The 25697-nt window shown below is 38.6% G+C and overlaps 1 protein-coding gene across 21 annotated transcripts in view; it reads right to left on the reverse strand.

The window, feature by feature from the left end:
• CDIN1 (CDAN1 interacting nuclease 1) overlaps nucleotides 1-25697 on the reverse strand; it is a 231340-nt gene that overhangs the window by 118444 nt on the left and 87199 nt on the right. For 10 of the 21 annotated variants that reach the window (XR_015134991.1, XR_015134990.1, XM_086321992.1 and 7 more), the window contains exons 6-9: nucleotides 8545-8624; nucleotides 8147-8196; nucleotides 3078-3145; nucleotides 989-1018 (exon numbers count right to left, since the gene is read on the reverse strand). Coding sequence is in view for 17 of the 21 variants with exons in the window: in XM_086321992.1 (XP_086178118.1) it covers nucleotides 989-1018; nucleotides 3078-3145; nucleotides 8147-8196; nucleotides 8545-8624 (228 nt within the window). In the remaining 4 variants the exon portion in view is untranslated. Of the gene's footprint in view, nucleotides 1-988; nucleotides 1019-3077; nucleotides 3146-5173; nucleotides 5380-8146; nucleotides 8197-8544; nucleotides 8625-25697 lie in introns of those variants that run through there. The other 11 variants (XR_015134994.1, XR_015134993.1, XM_086321996.1 and 8 more) reach the window with 2 other exon arrangements.

The following is a 25697-nucleotide window of genomic DNA, read 5'->3' on the forward strand; positions in this document are numbered from 1 at the left end:
CTGAACAATGAATAAAAGAATTATGAGATCTCTGAGGAAACTGCTAGAAATTACCTATATTCATTTGCTTGCAATTTGTTTGTAACTTGACCACAGCTACAAAAGCAGGGCCTTCATTTGACTTATATCTAGGGCTTAAAATAGTACATGATTTGGTAACTGATTGTTGGAATAAATACATGAATAAAATACATTTTCTAGTTGGAGGACCTAAAGTCATTTATTCAACATTGACTCTTCTTAGTACAATGTAATTTTGAGAAATAGGAAATGGATAAATGTACAAGATAGGATAAATCCATAAGTACACCTAAACCTTCAACGAAAAGGAGACTTCATTTTTCCTTTCCAATATAGTGCCTGGTTAAATCCTGTGTACCTGATTATAAGAGCTGACTTATTGAAAAAGACCTTGATGCTGGGAAAGACTGAAGGCAAAAGGAGAAAGGGGCAGCAGAGGATAAGATGGTTTGTAGCATCACTGACTCAGTGGACATGAATTTAAGCAAGCTCCTGGAGATGGTGAAGGACAGGGAAGCCTGGCATGCTGCAGTCCTTGGGGTCACAAAGTCAGACACGACTTAGCAACTGAACAACAAATCCTGTGCCATGGCAACTGTTCAGTACGTGGTTATGAATAAAGAAAATTTAAGAAAATTATTAGGGTTATGATAAAAGCAATTTATTTTTATTTTTCTCTTCTATCTGAACTCTCGGTTTTAGAGATGTCAGATAAAATACGTATTTTATAAAATGACATATAGAGCACAATAGGTGGAAAATTTAAAATAAGATAAAAAATTTCAGGAGGTCATAATTCTTAAGAAGGGGTAATATATAAATGATAAGAATCCTTGTCTTTTGAAAGTAGTCCAGATTTGAGGGAAGGAGGGAAGGAAAGAGAAAGGGAGAAAGAAAGAGACACAGAGGGACTGATTGATTTTACTTTCAATTATTTAAAAAAAAAATCAAAGTAAAACAAACATGCCTGCAATGTCTCTGCAACAAAATTCAAGGCCTATACAAGAAAACAAGAAAATATAAAATGAGATTAGTAGTCTATTTCCATACCTATGTTTTTGATGATTTATCTAAATTTACCTGGTACAGTAATCTAGATCTGATTATTCATTGTGAAGGGAGTATTTACAAGGTAAAAGAACAAACCCATAATGATACTCCATAAGAGGCTTTGGGTTTTCAGGTTTTAACCATAAATAAACATGTATTAATTCAGTACAACATTAAAATGCTTAAAATGCAGAGAATAACAATTTCTCTGAATACTAATGAGGAAATGCTTCAAAACAGGACTGAGGTTACATAAAGAGAGCTAAATACAAGTTAAGGATCATCTTTGGTATGCTTCAATAAAAGAATTACTGTTAGATCCTAGAGTGCAGAGGAACAGATGAGCCTGTTCCATTTTAAATCCCCTTTCTGAACCTGTTAGCAAAGCGCAGTGACTCCCTGCTGTGCCTCTGCACTGCCTTTGTCAGCGGTGGCCAACGCAGTCTAGCGCCTTCAGTTCCTAGAATCAAGGGAGTCAAGCACCTGGGACTAAGTTTAAGCCAAGGGTGGGCCCTTTGCTCTTCCTCCCTGTTTGGGTCTTCCAGTCTTTAGGAAGGAAGCAGAAAAAAACTAGATTAAGCAAAGAAGCGGTGCCAAGGGCTTGATTACCCTTAAGCAGATGGTGCCAAGAGAGTTACACCGAGTGGTCTTGAAAATATGACTGCTCAGTTGCTGGCTTCAAACAACACACTTGGCCACACGTTACTGGCCACTGAGTGCTCAATATGATCAGATACTTTATAATATTACTGGAACTTCATAGTCTACAAAGTACTCCATGATGCAACACAGGACATTCATTCCAATTGGTTCTGAAGGCATTATACACCAGATTTTTCATTAGATTTTAAAAGGTAATTTCTATCTAATTCACTCTTCTCCATACACTGAATATTTCAGTTGTTGTTCTTATACAAAAAAAATAAAACTTGTTGCTTTTACATATCAAAATTTAATTTAGTAATCTGAGGCCACTTTCCTAATTTATCAGGTGTCTTCAACTCTTACTGGAGAATATTTATGGTATACCCCCTCTTAAAATTATCAACCATTTACAACACATTCAACTCAAATCTTCAGGTCATTAATAAAAATACTGAATACTAAGACTTAAAACAGATTTCTTACAGGACTGTTTTCAACATCCTTTCCCAATTTGACATAAGATCATTTGACTTCCCTTGGCTAAGTCTTGTTCATTTTGGATCAAAAATTATGTAATCCAATATCGCTTAATTTTTTTAACCTAAAAAAATACGCCATGCAAACTCTTAATTTAAAATAGATGTGTACAATAATACAATCTGTATAGAACCTTGAAAAATTACCACATTTAAAATGAAGAAGAGGATCTAATTCCTGGTAGAGTGCTTTATGGTTGCTATGATCAGTTATCACATGTATGCCTTTTGAGGCTTACTTTTTAATGCCTAAGAGATGTTGAAAGAAATAACAATCTGTAATAAGATTCCACGTTGGCAGACAAACACATACGTACCTGCGAGATTTTAAAAAATCATACTCATATGATGACAATTCACTTTTGGCATAAAAATAATAAAAGCTCAATATTTCATTTTCAAGTGAAAGTACTAGGCAATTCCATACATGAGACAAAAATACCTAACATGAATTTTTCTAACCATTCTTTTCAATATATAAAGCATTTTATGGACAATATTTCTTTTGTTTCCTTCTCTCATAAGGCCTAGATTATGGTTAATATCTCATGACACCAAAAGTAATACTGCAACAGATATTAAAGTATTTTTTCAGCCACTTATGCTATAAAATATTAATTGTAAGCCTGTGCATGTGCTGTATATACAAGGGATTAGGTAACTGAGTTCCTGCTCAGTTCTAAATCAATAAAAGATAACATGCACAGCATCGGTCATCATTTGCTTTTCCTTTAGTACATAATAACTGCAAGTGGAAGATTTTTTAAAATATATATTTAAGCACTCACGGAGATATATGCTGGAGAAGACGTAAGCAATACTTACCTAGGAAGGATAGGTTTTTCTCCAGAAGCAAGTCCCTCAGCAGGACTTCATGCTCATGACCAATGGCACTGGGAAGTCTTAGTTAAGGAGCGTAACATTGGTAGAATTATACCACCAGAAAAAATTGCTAATACCAGGGCTATACTTTGAGATGAAATGGAAAGTAGAGGTAATTATAAACATCCTTTATGCTATGCTAAAAACCCCTCAATTCAATTTAGGACCATTTATTAAGCACTAAGTGCAGTAGAGAATACCAACCAGCTTTTGCCCTAAGAATTTCTAGTCTTACAAAGTCCCATAAATCTTCTGTGAGTTCATGCTTGTCACAAAGCCAGCATTTAGCAGCTCTTATTTTCCCAGTCCTGATGCTGGGAAAGATTGAGGGCAGGAGGAGAAGAGGGTGTCAGCGGATGAGACGGTTGGATGGCATCACTGACGCAATCAACATGAACTTGGGCAAAGTCAGGGAGATGGTGAGGGACAGGGAGGCTTGGTGTGCTGCAGTCCACGGGGCTGCAGAGTCAGACACAACTGGGTGACTGAACAACAACACTTCACTTCTAGTCTATGATTGGTGATCTTCTGTGACTTGGGGAACCAAACAACTGACTTGTTGAGAAGTATATGTACTCTGGAGGAAAGACATCCCAGTAAATGGCTGTGGGTTAGTGCGTCAGTTCAGAGGCTGTTTCAAGTCTTTCTCTTGTGTGTGCAAGTTTTCACCATTATATTATGTATATAAATATATACATATGCTCATATAAATTTTTTGAGTGCTATTATGAGGCAGGCAGTATATCAAGTATGTTATTTTCAGTGTATTTACATATGTTTTTCATCCTCACAGTTATTATTATCCTTATATTATAGATGAGGAAACCAAGGCTTAAAAAGGAATTTATGTAAGATCATGTGGTCAATGTGTGGCAGAGCAGAGAATCAGAACAAAATCTCTGCAAAGCCTATATCTATGACCTCTGTAGAGCTACTTAAAAATATTAAAAATAATTACATAAAAATAATTGCTATTAGCTAATGCTGCTGCTGCTGCTAAGTCGCTTCAGTCATGTCTGACTCTGTGCAACCCCACAGATGGCAGCCCACCGGTGTGTACCAAGTGTGAAAAGGAGTTTTATCCTATTCTCATACTATAATTTTGTCAAAGGTGTTTGGTAATACAGGCAGACTTTGGAGATACCATGGGTTCAGTTCCAGAATAAAACAAATATTGCAATAAGGCAAGTTACATGAATTTTTTGGTTTCTCAGTGCATATAAAAGTTACTATTACATTATAGCCTATTAAGTGTTCAACAGCATTATATCTAAAAAATACATATACCCTAATTAAAAAATACTTTATTGCTAAAAAATTGCTACCATCACCTGAGCCTTCAGCAAGTCCTTATCTTTTTGTAATTATAATACCACAGATCATCACAGCAAATACTATAATAATGAAAAACATTAAAATACTGTAAGAATTACTAAAAAGTGACATAGAGACATAAAGTGAGCAAATGCTATTCGGAAAATGGTGCCGACTCAAGGCAGGGTTGCCACAAACTTTCAATTTGTAAAAAACATAATATCTGCAAAGCACAATAAAGTAAAGCACAATAAAATGAGGTGTGCCTGTAATTCTTTAATTCTCCATCTCACTAATGTCAATCTGGTCTTATCACTCCTTGGCTTAACAGGGATTCTTTAGTCCTGATCATGCACTACAAGAATCCAACTTAAATCAAATAAAGCTTAAAAATTACCTGTAAAATTCTTAGACAATCATCCTGTCATTTATCAATACATACAAGTGGAAATTATTCAAATCTTAGAATTCAAGAGGTGGGACCACTCATATACATCATCAAAACAAGTCCCAAGTCTTCATCACTGTCTTTTTCTTTCTGTTGTCCCTCCTCCCCATGCACAGAACTGTGCTTACTTCTCACTGAAAACAAATGTTTAAATCATAAAATTTCACACATTCATAGAGTCCACTGAAGACATCTGATGAATCTCTCTCAATGGTCTCTCATTACTACGGGCATCCCATGTTTCAGAACTAAATAATTTACTTCCAGTCCACATAAATGTGCTCTCACTTTTATTGCTGTGAATTATTTACATCTAAAATGTTGAATCATGAAACTGATGGTACAGGAGTGAAAACCAGAGCACGTCAAGCTTCCTGTATCATTATCTTTCCTTATTCCACAGTTCAGGTCTTTGTCTAACAGCTGTGTCCTGAAGTCACACTTTGCAAAGTTGAGGTGGCTGGTTTCTCACACCTTTTGTGTCTGTGAATATAACTTGTGGCAGGAAAATAACATGTAGGTGGACATGGTTATATAGGAAAAACTACAGTAGACACCAAAAGAAAAAGAAAGCAATGACAATTTATATACTCTTTGAGATCTAGGGTGCTATTTTGGTGTCTTATTAATAAATCACCAATTTACTTTACTCTCCTTACACAAATGCCTACATGTAACATTTTCATAATGGAGTAAAAGGTTCTGCACCTATTTTGTTTATTAAACGTGTGCTTTCTTTCTAACAAAATGATGTAATTTGCCAAGAGTAAGCAATGTAAACATTACCAAATTATCAGAGCAACATACAAATAGCATTTGCACTCATATGAAAATCCAATCATTTTTATTCAGTGTGAAATAAAATAATTCCTGTTGATCAGCCTTGAAAACAGCTAAGCAAGTGTATTTACGTTACATTAAACTGCCACTATCTCAATGCAAAGATAAAATCAATGCTCTATAAACTCCCCAGCCTGTTTTATTCTGCATGGTAAAAGCAATCACTAATTTGAAACTTTGCAAAGATATATATACATGTTGATTATGTTTTGTTTGATATAAACATGTATAAAATACAAAATCTAGAATATAAAGTTTATAAAAACAGTAATTTTACAAGCGAAGGCATAATGGAGCTGTGAAATTATAATCTAGCCCGTGAATACAATTTATAGACGTATATCATTATCTTTATCAATTGAAATCAGGTACTACATTAAATTCTACTGGCAGTAGCACAACCAAAAAAGGAAAGTGGGTGATGGCAAAAATATAAGGAAAAAAATCCAGACCGAATTTATAATGCTTCATAAGCAGAAACACTTAGACTTTCTCTATAATAATACCTATTATTGATGTATGGCAGTGACCATGGGGCAAAACTTGTAAATAACCTCACAGGCCATTTTCTTCACCAGCAATACAGCAATCTAGTTTCCCGTAAGCATCTCAACTATTACTGAAAAACAGCCTCCTGGCATTTACAAAGCAGTTGACTTCATACTTTAGTCCATGCATACATAATTAGATAGTTATATTTAAAATCAATATGCAATCCTTCAAAAGACATTATGCTTTTAAAACCTTAACTTTAAATTGATTTTTAACTATTTTATGTGCTTTAAAATTAACATGTAATTCCACCCCAGATACTCTAAGATGGTGTTAGTTGTTTTGTGGATGTGCTAAACTTTATCACTGTGGCTACGTGGGGGTTGGCATTCCAACAATTTCTAACACTATCGTTAATTTTACACTGAAAATGGAAGCATAGTTTTACTTTGGTCTAATAAAAGGTTGGACTTACAACAATGCTGTGATTTTATTAAGTTAGACTGAGAACATATTAGGAGAATAAAATACAAAGGGCTATAATATAGATACTGAGTATTCTTAAAAGTGGGCTCTGTTTAAAGATTTATTTTTCAAAGGTTAATTTCATGAAAAAAAGAAAATGAATCATTTTTTTTCTTTTACAATAATTTCACTAACTCTAAGCCTTCATGAAACAAGGTGGAATACAAACACACACACACACACACACACACACTTGACTAGTAAAGCTTCTTAAAAAAAGCCTCCTGATTGGTAACCACTGAGTCATAACTGGTCACAGTGCCATCTGTGCTAATAAAACCCAGGAAGGGCATGTTGTATTATTAAAAAATATAAGACTCATGGACTCAGGTAGATATCATTTCCATTAAAAATGACTAATTATTTACTCTTTACATAGAATGTTTTAGCCAAAGATTATAAAAATTCTTAGTGTTGCCACAATACTACTAAATGTATTGATTAACAGGGTCCTACTTCACAAAGTAGTTACTGTCCACTCAACTCCTATTTGGGCTTCCCAGGCGGCGCTAGTGGTAAAGAATCCACCTGCCGATGCAGGAGACACAAGTGATGCAGGTTCAATCCCTGGGTTGGGAAGATTCCAACATAGAGCAGGAAATGGCAATCCACTTCAGTATTCTTGCCTAGAAAATCCTACGGACAGAGGAGCCTGGCAGGCTGCAGTTCACGGGGCCACAAAGAGTCGGAAACAACTGAAACACGTGTGCATGTACACGCGCACACACACACACACACACACACAAATCCTGTTTGATGAAGCAAGCATTAACTCTTTAGTAATTTCAATGTCTTTAATGAAAAATGACTGGACATCTGTTCTCCTAGCCTTAAACTCAGTCCAGAGGGAAAAATTAGCTTGGTTTTCTCTAAAAATGTTTATTAGGGACCCAAGCGACAGCTCAGAATATAATCAACATCTAAGCAGTAAGAATCTACTGCCCTTTAAAACCTGATGGTCTCTGGTGGCAGTTTAATTGCATCATCCCTTAACTACAGGCTCAAAATTTATTCTCAACTAAATTTGGTTCATTTCAAATAGAAATTTATTCATATTTGAAAAAACGTTCACTGAAATGCTTAGATACATTCTAAGACAGTGTGCTACCTGCCTCGTGACTCTATCTTTAAACTCATTGAAAACCAAGCAGGTTGAAATAAGCATGAGAACACGCGACTGCTGAACTGACATCTTCCCAGTGCCTATCTGATTTTTTTTAAGCTGTAGAAAAGAATGGTCTGCAGTGACCCTCCAGTTGATTGAATATAAAATAGAAGAGTATGAAATGTGTTTTGTGAAGCAGAACTTTATGTCAGGTTAAAGCTAGCCACATCTCCTCCACTGAGTCTAAGCTCGTCAATTGTGCACCTAAAATTTTATGGGAAAGGATACTGTTTGATGCAGTCCACCAGTGGTCCATAACAGCAGTCATTCACGATGCACTGCAGACAAATAAGAGGAAGGGTCTGGGATGGAGCGACTACAAAAACTGTCAGACAATATCCTAAAAGCAGTAATTACTTTTCTTAAAAAAATTTTTTAAAAAAAAGCTATCAAAAGACTGTTCAGATTTAATCACAGAAAACAAAAATTGCATGCTTTTTATTCACTATAAAAGCAAGCTATTAAAAAGTGAAATGCTCTTCTCACAAATATTGCATTGCCATTTATGGTGCACCCTGACCTCAGTGATAGTTTATGATGACAGTAATTAAATGAGGTTTAAAATCCTTTACTCTGCTAGGCAGATAACAGCATTGCCACTGAAAATAGACAGCTGTGATTAATACCTGATAGACCTGATTTGCTAGAACTCCATCTGGAATCTGAGAAGGGTCCCGCAGCATACTATTTATAACAGACTTGGAGGCTGCAGAAGAAAAGAGATGAACTGTTAGCAGACAGTCAACATACTTTTAATACAACATGAAAAGTGACATATACCTATAAATACACCAACCATGAAAATGAAAACACTACTGATACTAATCATTTTTTCCCTTTTTTTTCAAATCTCAGAGAAGCTTTTAATTAAAACACTTTGCCAAGTTTATAAGCCACATTGACAGATTTGAAGATGACCTAATGTTTCCAAGGTAAATTCACAAGTACAGACCTAAAGCATATGTCTCTTTGCAGATAAATTAGCTTTGGAAAAGCCCACTTGGGGGGAAAAAAAACAATCAGAAAAGAAAATATTTTCCTTCTGCAGGTAAGTATGTTATAACCAAGCATATGTAGCTGGAGAGTTTAGTGAAGGCAGGTCAGATGCAAAGACTTCAGTGACGTCAATAAAAACTACCTTCAGCCAAGAAAGCATCTCTGAATCTAAATCTTTCTAAAATAATTCTCAACTGCCATGAAATGTTATGTCCATTTCACAGGTAAGAAAAGTAGGTAAAACTGACACAATTGAACAAATCTTAAATAAGAGAAAAAATACATATATACACACACAATTGTACAATTATATACAAATTTTTGTCCCAAAGTATGTCTCATCATACCCAATTGCAAATTAAGCTGACCTTATCCCGGGGGAATGCAGTGGAAGGGGCTATAGGAGGCATCTTACGAAGTGTGGTATATCAGATCACACCTTTTGAAAAGCGAGGCAGGAGATCCTGACTTCACTGCTTAGTGGAGGCATGCAGAACCCAGTGGCCAGAACTCCTCTTCCTCAGCATGGGGGGAAGGCAAGTCTCTAGACTGAAGCTAAGTCAGGTATTGCCTAAGAATCAATTCTTTCAAGTCCTCCGGTGGAATCATTCCCAAACAATTAGCAAAATAGCTTATAGGGTCTGATCCATACAAGCACAAACTAAAAAATACACTGGATAATTATCTAGTTAAGAGAATAAAAACATGCCACAGAGCTACATCATCATTCAGGTTCTGAGATAGTTTTTCATCCTTTTTTTTTTTTTTTTTTGAATGATTTGTTCCTTATCAAGTTCAGTACCATAAGAACACTGACAGACATGATAAATGTTAGGAAATTCTGTGGAAAGAAACAGGGAAATTACATCTTTCTCACTTAAGCACGCTGCACAAGGAAATGAGTGCACAAGGAAAAAAAATGAAGCACAATTATTTTAATTATTTCCTATTCTTAGTTACCTAACTGCATGTGTATAACAATGCTATGTAGTTAGTTGCTATTTGTAAAATGTTTGCACTGCAAGCGGGGAGGCATATTTGGAGTCTCAAAAAGATGTCATCACTGAAGGAATATTATCCAGCTCTGCAACCTGGCAATTATTGAGCCTCTCAAATTCAGGGTCTTCATCTGTAGAATGTGATAATGTTATCTGACCTGACTACCTTTAAGGGTTCTCATATGAGTCTCTAGAGGAAACAGTGACAACACTACGGTTTTAGTAATTTTGTTAAAGCAATAGTAAGTAATACCAAGAAAAAAATCAGCCTTACGCATTGACTTTGAGTAAGCTTAAGTTCAGTTCAGTCACTCAGTTGTGTCTGACTCTGTGACCTCATGGACTGCAGCATGCCAGGCTTGCCTGTCCATCACCAACTCCCGGAACATACCCAAACTCATGTCCATCGAGTCAGTGATGCCATCCAACCATCTCATCGTCTGTCATCCCCTTCTCATCCTGCCTTCACTCTTTCCCAGCATCAGGGTCTTTTCAAATGAGTCAGTTTTCACATCAGGTGGCCAAAGTATTGGAGTTTCAGCTTCAGCAGCAGTCCTTCCAATGAACACTCAGGACTGATCTCCTTTAGGATGGACTGGTTGGTTCTGCTTGCTGTCCAAGGGACTCTCAAGAGTCTTCTCCAACACCACAGTTCAAAAGCATCAATCCTTCAGAGTTCAGGTTTCTTTATAGTCCAACTCTCACATCCATACATGACTACTGGAAAAACCATAGCTTTGACTAGTCGGACCTTTGTTGGCAAAGTTATGTCTCTGCTTTTTGATAAGCTGTCTAGGTTGGTCATAACTTTCCTTCCAAGGAGTAAGCCTCTTTTAATTTCATGGCTGCAGTCACCATTTGCAGTTATTTTGGAATCCAAAAAAATAAAGTCTGTCACTGTATCCACTGTTTCCCCATCTATTTGCCATGAAGTGATGGAACCAGATGTCATGATGTTAGTTTTCTGAAAGTTGAGTTTTAAGCCAACTTTTTCACTCTCCTTTTTCACTTTCATCAAGAGGCTCTTTAGTTCTTCTTCACTTTCTTCTATAAAGGTGGTGTCATCTGCACACCTGAGGTTGTTGATATTTCTCCCAGCAATCTTGACTCCAGCTTGTGCTTCATCCAGCCTGCATTTTGCCTGATGTACTCTGCGTATAAGTTAAATAAGCAGGGTGACAATATACAGCCTTGACATACTCCTTTTCCTATTTGGAACTAGTCTATTGTTCCATGTCCAGTTCTAACTGATGCTTCTTGACCTGCACACAGATTTCTCAGGAGGCAGGTCAGGTGGTCTGGTATTCCCATCTCTTTAAGAATCTTCCACAGTTTGTTGTGATCCACACAGTTAGCAGAAGTAGATTTTTTTCTGGAAATTTCTTGCTTTTTCATTGATACAACAGATGTTGGCAATTTGATCTCTGATTCCTCTGCCTTTTCTAAATCCAGCATGAACATCTGGAAGTTGATGGTTTACATACTGTTGAAACCTGGCTTGGAGAATTTTGAGCATTACTTTGCTAGTGTATGAGATGAGTGCAATTGTGTGCTAGTTTGAACATTCTTTGGCATTGCTTTTCTTAAGTTAGACTTAATTATTTCAGAAAGAAATTACCATGGTTTAGTGGAACAAAAACTGGGAATACAAAGCAGCGAACTGTCTTACATTGCTCTCACATGCTCAGTCCGGTCTCTCTGTGACCCAATGGACTGTAGCCCACCAGCTCTTTTGTCCATAGGATTCTACAGGAATGAATACTAGAGTGTGTTGCCATTTTCTTCTCCAGGGGATCTCCCTGACCCAGGGACTAAACCCGTGTCTCCCGAATTGGCAGGCAGATTCTTTACCCACTGATCCATTGTAAACTCACTCTGTTTCCCCAACTTAATTCGAAGGCCAGGACAGTAGGAGGGGACCAAAGCAATCACTCACATACTGGTCACCTTCTCTGAAGGACTGCACTCACTCTGATCTGCTACTCAATCACACATCGATAGTAATGGCAGACACTCCTCTGCAGTACCTCTGATGCTATCAGTATCTCATGGAAACAAAAGCACCTTGTCCACATGTTCCTGGTCATTGCTAGGTTGTTACACTGCTAACCCTCATACCCATGTGAGAAGAAGATTACTAAATGACCAGACAGCATACCTAAAAATATGCTATTTCCCTATCCTAGGGAAAATTACTGACCTCATATCAAACTATATGCAAACTCATTGCTAAAATCATAATGGTCCTTTTTAAAAGAAGAGGGACAATACCCTAGGACAGAAAAAAAAAATTAGGTCATTTGTTTTATGAGGGAAGAAAGGGAAATCTTACAGGAAAAAGAAACTGATGACATCATAGTTTTCCTTACAATATACATTATAGAACAGTGTGCTTATCAGAAGCAAGAATCATAGCCAATAAACTTAAAAAAATAGTTTGAATATATTGAATAGAACACTATTTAAATCAAAGGAAGCTTGCAAAGGGAAGTCAGTGATTTGAAATTGAATAGTAAAAACTATATATATTGAGTCCACGTTCATTTAAAACTCAAGAAAATCTCTTTTCTTGTCTTGCAACTGGCCGTTTCTCAGAGCAGGAGATAAAGTGCTAACACACAGGACCTCCAGGCCAAGGCTCCAGATGCAGGACATGTCTGTACTCCATGTCTGCGTATTTGCACTCAGACATGAGTAGGTCTACCTCCCAGATCAAGCCAGAGTGCAAGCATACATTTACACACAAACTCTGAAGCTTAGGACACGCCCAGTGAGTGAAGTGAGAGTCACTCAGGCGTGTCCGACTCTTTACACCCCCATGGACTATACAGTCCATGGAATTCTCCAGGCCAGAATACTGGAGTGGGTAGCCTTTCCCTTCTCCAGGAGATCTTCCCAACCCAGGGATTGAACCCAGGTCTCTCGCATTGCAGGTGGATTCTTTACCAGTTGAGCCACTAGGGAAGCCCAGGAAATGCCAAAGGGAGGAATAATAACATCAACCAGATAAGGAAGAGCAACTGGACAATCCTGGGGTGGCTGGGAGTATGAGGCCTCAAAGAAGCCCATGCCTTTCATGGAAACTGTCCCTAGGCCAGCCATGACCTTCATCCATTGCGCGTCCATCTATTTTGACCATCTGTGGATAGGAGTCTTGTTCTCTCCAACCACTCCTAAAGGCATTCATTCTGTTGATTTCACAGTTTAACCCTGCCACTGCTTCAACTGCTGGGATTTCAAGTATCAAGCCTGTTCAAAGCAAGAATGCATGAGTCACTTGCAGCAAGATGCACTAGGAGAGGAGAGGACTGGTACCTGTTCAAGCACACTATACAGAGTACAGGGGCAATAGGCAATGCCTGGACTATGACATGCACATGTGTGCGCTAAGTCGCGTTAATTGTGTCTGACTCTTTGTGACCCCATGGACTGTAGCCCATCAGGCTCTCCTGTTCATGGGATTTCCCAGGCAAGAATACTGGAGTGAGTTGTCATTTCGTTCTCCATATTGTGGAATATTTTGAACACAAAGAGGCCAGGATCCTAATATAATAAACATCTATGTCCCACCTTTCTGGGCTTCCCAGGTGGTGGTAATGGTAAAGAGACCACCTGAGCATGCGGGAGACATTAAGAGACCTGGGTTTGATCCTTGGGTTGGAAAGATCCCCTGGAGGAGAGCATAGCAACCCACTCCAGTATTCTGGCCTGGAGAATCCATCTTTCTAAATTAACTTCTGGACTGGCAATTAATACTAAGATAGCCCAATACTAATTTGTGTAAACTTTTAAGTTGATCAATTTGCTAGAAATTGCTTTGTTTTATTAGTATTTTCAAGAAAACAAATTTCAGGTTTTTTCTACTCCTCCACTTCTTCAAAATTCATTTATTCTTTTGTGATCATTATTTCCTGCTTTCTTCTTTGAGTCTTCTATATTTATTAATACTTTACTATGTGTATTAAATAAAATTTCAAGCTTTAACACGCTTTTTAAGGCTACAATTTTTTCCTCTAAATTCTCTTTTAGCTACATGTCACAAGTTCTGTTGTCACTTACAAATATTTTGTAGTTCCTATTATGACTTAAATCTTTGATTAATACATTATTTTAAAGCATTTCATTTTTAATATTCCATTTGATTAGACTGTGGCAACCCCCAAATTATTTTAATTTGGAAATATATGCTTGACTTTCTTTGTGTTCTTGTATGTGACCCGATTTTTATGAATGTTTCAAAAATCACTGTAGTTCCTATTTTAGAGGTACAGGGTTCAGGTATGTCTAGTATAGCAAGATTTTTAATTGTATTATTCAAATCTTCTATATTTTTACTAATATTTTCCAAACTACATATGTACTGTTCTACTTCTACTGTCAATTTGTCAGCTTCTCCATATAATTCGGTCAGTGTTTGCTTTTTATATTAAGAGGCTATATTGTTGGGTGTACAAACTCATTGTTCTAAGAACGAAATTTTGTCTTTTGGCATCATCATGACCTTCTTAATCTCGTGTGTGTGTGTGTGCGTGTGCACACGCACGTGCATGTGTGTGTGTGTTAAACATAAAATTACCTAATGGTGATACTGCTGCACCACTTTTCTTTTGAATAGTATCTATCTAATACATCTGGTATTTCATTTATTTAAACTGCACTGTATCATTACGTCTTAGGTCTGACTCTTATTAATAGCATTTAGCCAGATTTCCTAAAATCAAATTTGGAAATCTCTCCTTTTTCAAGAGTGAGTTTAATCTACCTGTAACTGAGACATCTGGACTTACCCTACCCTCTTACTCTCCATGCTCTGGTAACCATTTTCTTCCCCTTACCCATCTACTACCTCTAAATTGATTACGTTTTCTTTATGCCCTCTCTCTGTCTTTATTCACTGAAAAATATCAATAATATGGTTTTTTAAATTTTTGTTTGTTTTTGGCTGTCCTGAGTCTTCATTTCCATACTTGCAGTGAGCAGGGGCTCCTCTTCTTGTGGTGGGCAGGCTTCTCATTGCAGTGGCTTCTCTTGTTGAGGAGCACTGGCTCTAGAAGCACAGACTTCAGTAATTGGAGTGCATGAGATTAGTTGTTTTGCAGCATGTGGGATCCTCCTGGACCAGGGACTGAATCTGAGTCCCCAGCATTGGCAGGCAGATTCTTAACTACTGGACCATCAGGGAAGTCCAATAATATAGTTTGTATCTACTTCTTTAGTAGTTCTCTCAACATTTTTTCTAATCTAATCATACCTCCTTGGTAATTCTTAGTGTAAGGAACTTAGAATGCACTCATTCCAACCAGAAAGTCTCCCTTCTTCATCAGCTTCCATGCTGCTGCTGCTAAGTCACTTCAGTCGTGTCTGACTCTGTGTGACCCCATAGACGGCAGCCCACCAGGCTCCCCTGTCCCTGGGATTCTCCAGGCAAGAACACTGGAGTGGGTGGCCATTTCCTCCTCCAATGCATGAAAGTGAAAAGTGAAAGTGAAGTCACTCAGTCGTGTCCGACTCTTAGCGACCCCGTGGACTGCAGCCTACCAGGCTTCTCTGTCCATGGGATTTTCCAGGCAAGAGTACTGGAGTGGGGTGCCATTGCCTTCCCTGAGAAAAAGGATGAGTAGAAGAGAATTCTTTCTGTCTGACTGCCTTTGATTTGGGACATCGGCATTCTCCTTGCTTTGAACTAGACCTAAAATACTGGCCCCTCCTGAGTCTCAAGTCTGCAGGTCTTTGGACCAGCACTAGGCCACTGGCTGTCCTGTGTCTTTAGCTTGCTGACTAACTATAGATCTTGGGATTTATTAGCCTCTATTATCATGTGAACCAATTTCTTATAATCTCTCTCTCTCCCCGCTGACGTCTCCCTCTCACGCTCTGTCTCTCTACACACACACACACTTGGTTCTGTTTCTCTGGAGAATCTTCACTTACATAGTCTCTTTCTACTTTTAAAAGTATTTTTAAACATTCAATGTTTATTTAAATTTATCAACATGTTTGTCAATTTCCTCTTTCAGTGCTGCTTCTTGAATGCCACATTCCAATTTTAGATTCAATATTCAAAATTGGATATTGTTACTAAAGCACCTCATTTATGAGGGCTTTCAGCTAGGATCACTGAGTAGCAAGATCTTTGGTTCTGCCTTATCTGAAATTATCTTCACTGAGTTCTCAGTCTTGAATGATAATATAGCTGGGTACAGAATCACATGCTAAGAATCAGCTCTTTGAAGATATAATTCCATTGTCTCTTGACATCTATTACTGATGAGAACTCTATTGTCAGATGAATAGCTGAAATTATAGTACATTTATAAAACAGAATATTACTCAGCCATAAAAGGAACAAATTTGAGTCAGTTGTAGTGAAGTGGATGAATCTAGAATCTCTTATACAGAGTGAATTAAGTCAGAAAGAGAAAAAACAAGTATTGTATATTAATGCATATATATGGAATCTAGACCCTGATAGGTCAGTTGGTAAAGAATCTGCCTGCAATGCAGGAGACACTGGTTTGATTTCTGGGTCAGGAAGATCCCCTGCAGAAGGAATAGGCTACCCACTCCAGTATTCTGGCCTAGAGAATTCCATGGACTGTACAGTCTGTGGGGTTGCAAAGAGTCGGACACGACTGAGCGACTTTCACTTTCACTTCATGGAATCTAAAAAAATGAGGTGGATGAAACTGGAGCCTATTATACAGAGTGAAGTAAGCCAGAAGGAAAAACACCAATACAGTATACTAACGCATATATATGGAATTTAGAAAGATGGTAACGATAACCCTGTATACGAGACAGCAAAAGAGACACTGATGTATAGAACAATCTTATGGACTCTGTGGGAGAGGGAGAGGGTGGGAAGATTTGGGAGAATGGCATTGAAACATGTGAAACGTCATGTATGAAACGAGATGCCAGTCCAGGTTCGATGCACGATGCTGGATGCTTGGGGCTGGTGCACTGGGACGACCCAGAGGGATGGTGTGGGGAGGGAGGAGGGAGGAGGGTTCAGGATGGGGAACACATGTATGCTAATTAAATAATTTTCTATTAAAGAAAAAAAAAAACAGTACTGATGAACATAGTAGAGAATGGACTTGTAGACACAGTGGGGGAAGATGAGGCTGGGAAGAATTAAGAAGGCAGCACAGATATATATGTGTGTGTATGTATATATATGTGTGTGTGTGTCTGTGTATATATACTGTCATGTGTTAAAAAAGATAGTGGGAAGTTCCTAAATAACAAACAGCCCAACCTAGCACTCTGTGATGACTAGAGGAGTGGGATGGCGGGGAGGGGAGGAAGGCTCAGGAGGGAAGGGATATAATTATAACTGATCCATGCTGTTGAACAGCAGAAATCAACACAAAATTGTAAAGCAACTTTCCACTAATAAAAAAATATATAGAATTTAAAAAAGAATTCTGCTGCTGCTGCTAAGTCGATTCAGTTGTGTCCGACTCTGTGCGACCCCATAGACAGCAGCCCACCAGGCTCCGCTGTCCCTGGGATTCTCCAGGCAAGAACACTGGAGTGGGTTGCCATTTCCTTCTCCAATGCATGAAAGGGAAAAGTGAAAGTGAAGTCGCTCAGTCGTGTCTGACTTCACGACCCCATGGTCTGCAGCCTACCAGGCTCCTCCTCCCATGGGATTTTCCAGGCAAGAATACTGGAGTGGGGTGCCATTGCCTTCTCTGAAGAAAGAATTCTACTGTCAGTCTAATAGTAATCCCTATATAGGTAATTTGTCTTTTATTTCTGGTTGCTATTAGAATTTCCTTTGTTATTCAATAGTTTCATCACTGTGTACCTGGATACGGCTCTTTTTAGTTAGCCTGCTTGGAATTAGCTCTTTTTCATGAGCCTAAGGATGAACACATTTAACTAGATTGAAAAAAATGAGTCATCTTAGCTTTGGTCTCCAATTTTTTTGGAAAGCTTACATTAGACATCTTTTAGAAGGTCTTATCTCCTGTCTCCTACCCCTATAAAGTGTTTATATTTTCCATCTCTTCATCTCTTGTGTTATACTGAAGTTGATTTCTTCAGATCCATCCTAGAATCCACTAACTTTTGTTCTAATCTAATCTTCCAATTTTGATTTCTTGTATGTAATTCAACAGTTGACTCACCAAATGAGCTTTTAATTTCAGTGACAATGATTTCATTTCTAAATTATTTTTGTTTTTTCAATGTGTTTTCATACTATTGTCTTTTGTTTATCCAGTCATGGTCTTTCTTTTTACTTATTCAATCAGCTCATATATTAATTTTGTAGCTTTCAAATGTCATCATATAGATTAAATTTATAGTGTCTTCATTTTCTCATCTCTATTCCATAGTATACCATTTCTCTACCTACCTATTGACCTGCCTACCTATTTACCTATCTTCCCTTTGACAGTGGTTTCCTCACTTGCTTTGTAAATTTTTACTGTGAGCTTATTTTCAGAAAGAATTGTTTGACCTGCGCTGTGGAAATAACCATGACAAAGTAGTTTCATGTTTACTTTTGCAGAGACTGGTTTTATTGTTAATTTCTTAGCTCAGACTTCCTACAGTAAATAAGAGTGCAAATCTGAACCTATACCCACAAATGGCTGACCTATTTCTAATTTCACTCTCCCCTCCTAATACTCTACAACCCAAGTCCATAGGCAGTAAGCAAGTCTCCCTGACATTTTCTCCAGGCAAGTGGAGTTTCCCAGTCTTTTTTTTTTTTTTTAAATGGTTTGGGTTATATGTTGAAGCTCAATTCCAGCTCCTGGCTGCACATCTTTCCCGATGGGGGGTGTGGGGTTTAAAAATCCCAGCCCCTGGCCTTTTATGACTATATCTAAAGCTAACAATTCTTATGGACTTACATGGCATGAGCTCCTGTTCACCACTCCAAATACACATTCTCTCTCCACTTTTTGATTTCTTTGTTGTTGTTTTTTTGGTCTATCATTTCTTTGTCATGGCAACACAGCCCAACAACCAAAAATTATTTTGTTATGCTCCTGAAGTTTTTGGAAACCCTCCAATAGGAAGTTTAAAAGAAAGCTTGTTTGTTATTTTTCTGGAGTTAAAATTATATAAGTATATATATTTAAATAAAGTCCTCCCATAAAGTTGCAGCCCCAAACAATTGCAAGAAGGGCAGGTGGCAAATATGTTGAGTAGGCTGGAGAGTGGAACCACCAAAATCACTCGTGAAGTCCTCTCTTTTGCATGGTGTCTGAGCCAGGCAGGGGACTGAGAGAATGGTCATTGGCGGCTAGAAAATAAATTGTTACCCTGATCGCTCCAAAGCCTGCTACCGTGTCATAGACCAAAGCACTGCAGTAATCAACAAGCTTGGGAAACAGGACAACTTGTTTCTGGGGGGTTGAGAATCAGTTTGGCTTCTTAGACTTGCATTTTTTTTTTTGGTGCATGTGGCGGTGTGTGGTAGTATTTGTGTGTGTGTGTGTGGGGGGGGGGCTCTTAAATACCAATTTCCTTACTTGCTCATTATTTGGCAATTTGGGCTAGACTTGATGAGACAGCTTCTCCTTAGGTGGTGTTAAGTGGAGTAGATCATTTGGGTGCTGGACAATTTGCTTTCATGATGACTCACAGCTCTGGCAGATCTGTGCTTGCTGTGATATCAGCCATAACTGTGGGAGAGGGGCTTTGGTTTTTCCCCATTTGGGTCTATCTAAGGTCTGCCTGAATTTCCCCTAGAATTGATAGGTAGGTTCCAAGTGTAAGCATCCCAAGGAACTAGGCAGAAGTTTATGGCTTCTTAGAATCTAGCCTCAGATGTTATATGAGAAGATCATAATTTTTATTTACATCTTCCTCACAAGAGGGAAAACATGCCTTCTGAAGGAAAGGTAAACTTGCAAAACGATGCAGTATAATACCTGCAAATGGAAAGACCACATGGAACGGTGGTTACGCACTGAGTCTAGGATAAGATTTGGTTTGGCTCTTCTACCTGCTAGCTGTGGCATCTTGACAAGTTAATTAATGTCTGTGACCTTCAGATCCCTCGTTGGTATAAGAGTGTAACACTGGTGCTTACTTTGCAGGGTTATTGTGATGATGAAATAATACACAAAAAACACTAACGTGCAATTTGAGACTTGAGCTGTTAGAGTTGTTAGGCTGTTGCCTTAGTTGGTATTAGATCACACCATGGTCTGCTTTCTACCTCCCAACCTCACATCGTCATTATTTGTTACTTTCTATGGTCCAGAGGGTTAAAAACAGAAAGACTTCATGAGGTGTGTGTTAAGTCAGGAGCCTGCTTTTACCAGGCACATGTTGCCACAGCCTTGGAGAGACAGCAGAAGTGAGTCTATTCTACACGCAAACTGGGGCAAGGCCAGATTTCCTCTTCTTATTCCCTGCCCTGATCCACCCCTTTGTGGGATTCAGGCTGTTCCACCCAGAATCAAACATGTTCTCTGGAAAGAACCTGATGGAAATCCCTATAATCACAGAAGAAACAGATTCCACACTTCCACCCCCAACCTACCCCCATGCCCAACTTAGGGCATTTCAAGCACCAGCAATCTAGCAAGCAGAGATTTTACCCAAATCACTAACACTCACACCCAAGTTTAGAACTACTCCTTTCCTTAGTGTAAGCTCAAATAAGTGGCCAGCTACTGCGGAAAGGAACCAAGGCAAATAAGCAGATGAATCATCTACACTCTTAAGGTCACTGGAAGTCCTGCCCACTGCAAAGGGTGCCATCTGCTCAGGTTACACCTGGATAAAACAAAGACAAGACCCTATATAGCTGAGACCTCTAATCCAGTGTCATCAATGGATTTAAGCACAACAGGTGAGCCAGCATGGGGCTGACTATACACTGGATAGTAGCAATCAGGAGAGAAAACAAGATGAAGTGAGGGAGGGATGCTACAGGGATAAAGATGAGACTGGTCATTTGGAAAGAAAATTGATGTGCAGACGGCATGGTGGTGTTAGAATCTGGTTCTTCCTCCACTGAAAAACAAACAAACAAACAAAACAATCCCTTCAGTTGAAAAGCTGGATGGGGAAGATGGCTGCTCTCAAGCACACCAAGAGTTCCGCCTCGCCACATGACTGCTCCAGAGGTGGAGCTCCAGAACAGCAAAGCCTAAAATACCAGTTAGAATTGGATCACTTCCTCAAATGCTTAAGGTCTTTGGATATCAAGCTTATGAAGGTTCCAAGTTATATATCCATGGAGTTGGTTTGCCAGTGTCTTTTCTGGACAATCTCAACATTGCCCGTGGTGTATAGGAGCCTACTTTCTCTTGCAGTTGGAAGTATGTCTCTTGAGAATTCCAGGCAGCTTGCTAAGCTTTCCTGCAGCACAGGAATGATCTCTAAAGCAGTCTGATCTCATTCAACAACCTGAATAAGAAATATCTTTCAACATTAGGGAATCCTATAGGGACAAATTATAATTCTGCCCTCTAACTAGTACATAATCATGTAAGAAATAACTTGAACCAGAGTCATCAAAAAAGTATTATGTAAGGACGAAAGGAAGAAGTCTTCAAAGCATGAATATTCACACTGATCGGATTCTTGTCTCAGGCAACTTATAGCTCTACAGCCAGTACACACCATCAACTCTTATTCAACAAACAAACATTCAACAGAAATTTATTCAGCACATGGTTAATGCCAAGAACATACTTAATTGTACCACAGACTCTATCCTCCAAATCTGGACATTCTTTTGAATCTTTCCCTTGCCAAAACCTCAAAGTTCAGTTCAATTCTCACCTCCTCCAGTAAAGTTTTTCATTAATTCTTCCAATCTACTTGTTCTCCTCTCCCTCATATTGTGGAGTAGAGTGAACTCATTGTCTACTGATCATTTTGCACTTGATTAAATAAATGGCTTCCCTGGTGGCTCAGAGGGTAAAGCATCTGCCTGCAATGCAGGAGACCTGGATTCGATCCCTGGGTGGGGAAGATCCCCTGGAGAAGGAAATGGCAACCCACTCCAGTATTCTTGCCTGGAAAACCCCATGGATGGAGAAGCCTGGTAGGCTACAGTTCATGGGGTCACAAAGAGTTGGGCATGACTGAGCGACTTCACTTTGTCACTTTAAATATTACTTTGTCACCTATTGACATAAGAGTAATCAAGAAGCTAAGACTTGAAACCATGACATCTTTAAAAAAATGTGAAGGAAAAGATAATATTTAGTACTGCACAAGAAAAAAGGCATCATACTTTCTCAATCTTATCCTTATATATCCAAAGGCTTTTATATGCACTATTAGGCTCATCCTGTGATCACAAGTGGTTCTGAAGCCATAAGGTTTCAGATTTCAGCATGACCCTGTGTTTGGTCTACCTCCATCTTCCTTCATTTCTTTATGGTTTGTTTCATTATGGCTACCCTCAGGACACTTTTAGACACTTTTTTCTTAACTGCTTCCCAGCGAAATTTTGTTGTTGTTGTTGTACAATTACTAAGTCAGTTCCGACTCTTTGTAACTGCATAGACTGCAGCATGCCAGGCCGCCCTGTCCTTCACCACCACCAGAGTTTGCTCAGACTCATGTCCGTTGATTTGGTGATACCATCCAACCATCTTATTCTCTGTTGCCCCTATAATCCTCTTGCCCTCGGTCTTTCCCAGCATCAGGGCCTTTTCCAACGAGTCCACTTCTCGCATCAGGTGGCCAAAGTATTGGAGCTTCAGCATCAGTCCTTCCAAATGAATATTTAGGGTTGACTTCCTTTAGGATTGACTAGTTTAATCTCCTTGCTGTCCAAGGGACTCTCAAGAGTCTTCTCCAGCACCACAATTTGAAATCATCAATTCTTGGGTGCTCAGCCTTCTTTATGGTCCATCTCTCACATCCATACATGACCACTGGAAAAACCACAGCTTTGACTACACGGACCTTTGTTGGCAAAGTTATGTTTCTGCTTTTTAATACACTCTCTAGGTTTGTCATAGCTTTCCTTCCAAGGAGCAAATGTCTTTTAATTTCATGGCTGCAGTCACCATCCACAATGATTTTGGAGCCCAAGAAAATAAAATCTACCACTGTTTCCATTTTCCCCCTATCTATTTGCCAAGAAGTGATAGGACCAGATGTCGTGATCTTTGTTTTTTGAATGTTGAGTTTTAAGCCAGCTTTGTCACCCTCCTCTTTCACCTTTATCAAGAGGCTCTTTAGATTCTCTTTGCTTTCTGCCATTAGGAAGGTATATATATTCTGCATATCTGAGGCTGTTGATATTAATGTCATGAATACACCAGATATCTGGTTATGCAATATCACCATCTTTGAGCATGCATGGTTCACATGGAGAACTAAGGAACTGCTTGTGTCAGATTACTTGGTAAGATGCCTGAAAGCAAAAATATTTCTCAGCTATCACCTCAAAATTGCTCTACACAAATAGCTACTCAACAAATTGCTGACCAAATTATTAATAAACTACTCAAAACCCAATTCCCTATTGTTACAGCAATTCTTAGGTAGTCAAATGGACTTGACTTAATTTGACCTTTTCTTGTTAGAAGAGTAGGTGTTTCAAAAAACTGTTTTCAGAAAAAGCAGACTAAGAGGGCGTTGTACATATAGGTCTTTAGATAAATGTTGACAACATCTAATGTCTTATCTTCCAAAGAGAAGAATGCTTAACACTGGCACAGAAGTGACTTTACTATAACAAAAGAATTGTTCAAACAGTTACATGCTATTTAAACAGGTATCTATTTATGGCAAGAAAACCTAATTTATCATTTATGATGGAATTATAAATTTCCCTTTGGAAATAAGTGACATTTTAAAATATCAAGTAAATACAGTATCTTTATTATTAGTGCATATGGTGTTATGTGGATATGGTAAAACTAAAATTTCAGAAAACCAGTCTAATATTTATACCAAGTCATTTGAAAATTTGGGAAGGTGGGGTTACTCAGCCTATCCTATAAAGAGTGTCCACTTCTGAAAAGGAATATCAGCCACCATTTACTGAGTGTTTATTGTGTACCAGACGGAGAAGGCGATGGCACCCCACTCCAGTACTCTTGCCTGGAAAATCCCATGGATGGAGGAGCCTGGTAGGCTGTAGTCCATGGGTTGAGAAGAGTCAGACACGACTGAGCGACTTCACTTTCACTTCTCACTTTCATGCATTGGAGAAGGAAATGGCAACTCACTCCAGGGTTCTTGCCTGGAGAATCCCAGGGACGGGGAGCCTCGTGGGCTGCCATCTATGGGGTCGCACAGAGTTGGACATGACTGAAGCGACTTAGCAGTAGTAGCAGCAGCATTGTGTAGCAGGCACCAGTCTAAACCCTTCACATGCATTAATTCATCAAATTTTCAGTATGTACTCACAAGGAGGCTATCCTTATCTTAGATATGAAGAAACTGAGGTATTAGAGATTTAAATAACTTGCCCAAAGTCCCATTATTAGTTAGTGGTGGAGCCAGGATACAAACGCACAAGCCACTTGGGCTTGTAGTTACCTGGCTATTCTCCGCCACTATTCCCATGTTAGTCAAAGGTGATGTGAAATGTTTCTGATCAAGGCATCATATTTATAAGAACTGATCGTTTCCTACCTGCTAGATGTCCCTCCAATTCAAATACTAGCAATTAAAGTTTCAAAGACACTTAGTGCTCCAGGTAGAGAAAATACAGGGCCATGTAATGAAGATGAGCTCTCTTTTCTAAGCTTACTGGGGCCCAGCATGTCAGGCGACATTGAGATTTGAGTCACAGGTAAAGAGAAGACTGCAGCTCAAGGTCAGGGGAGAAAGTTAATGGCAGCAAAGACCTACCAAAATCTTATGGGGCAGCTAGAAAATCCAGCAGATCACAAGGGTCTTACGTTACATAAAAGAGAAAAAATGGATGTTCTTAAAAGAGATACTACAGCTGGTATGATCGAGTTTGTAGTGGTCAGTGAGATAGGGGTAAGTCTCTGCTTTACAAGTTGATGACTTCAAGAAGCCTTTCCAGTAGTTTCCTCAGGTAGTCTGCTCATTTATATCTCCAGTGCTGGCAAAGACCCATACCACACCATGGTGTCTGCCGCAGTGCATAATTAGAAAGCAGTTAATTCTAAGTCATTAAAAGCATTACCCAGGATTGGAAGGATTCATGGAAAGGGAGACAGTACGAAGGCATGAACTTGCACTCTTTTGGGCAGGCTCCCTAATCTAATGGGAAAAGAACAAACTAAACCTTAGATTTCTTAAATTTTAGGAGAAGGGTCAATGGGGAAGCAGAGATGGAATTACAAGGTAAGTCAGACAATATGAAAATTCATGCATTTTCGGTAGGTTGAAAGAAACATTTCCTGGGAACCAAGCCCATGTGACTAATTACAGCCAGGGACAGGGCTTCTATTCAGAAATAACTTTCGTTTAATTCTCTTTAGAAAAATCTCAACAACTTTCAAGGAAAACACAGCTATTCAATTTCTGCCCATTATCCAACACAGAGGTCTTTCTTATACTATATTAATCACCAAAAAAAAAGGTCAAAATTATGTGTGTCAGACAACCTAATAAGCAATGAAGGCAAGGTACAGGTCAGTCTCATTTTACGGAAAGACAAATACCATAAAGATATCCTACAAGGTTAGAATATTTTTACGGAGGTCTCAAAATTCCCTAGGTTTTCAAGAAAGCCTACATTTTGGTCCCTCAAGCAAATGAGCTATTCATTTAAATGAACAAGTTAGTAGCCTGCTCTAAAAATAGCCATACAATTAACAGTGTACTATATAATTAAAATTCGTATATCATTAAATTATGCG

Source organism: Bos grunniens, chromosome 10, assembly GCF_055505025.1.
Source record: "Bos grunniens cultivar Pamir isolate PY7600 chromosome 10, Bosgru_T2T1.0, whole genome shotgun sequence".
Classification (NCBI taxonomy): Eukaryota; Metazoa; Chordata; class Mammalia; order Artiodactyla; family Bovidae; genus Bos; species Bos grunniens.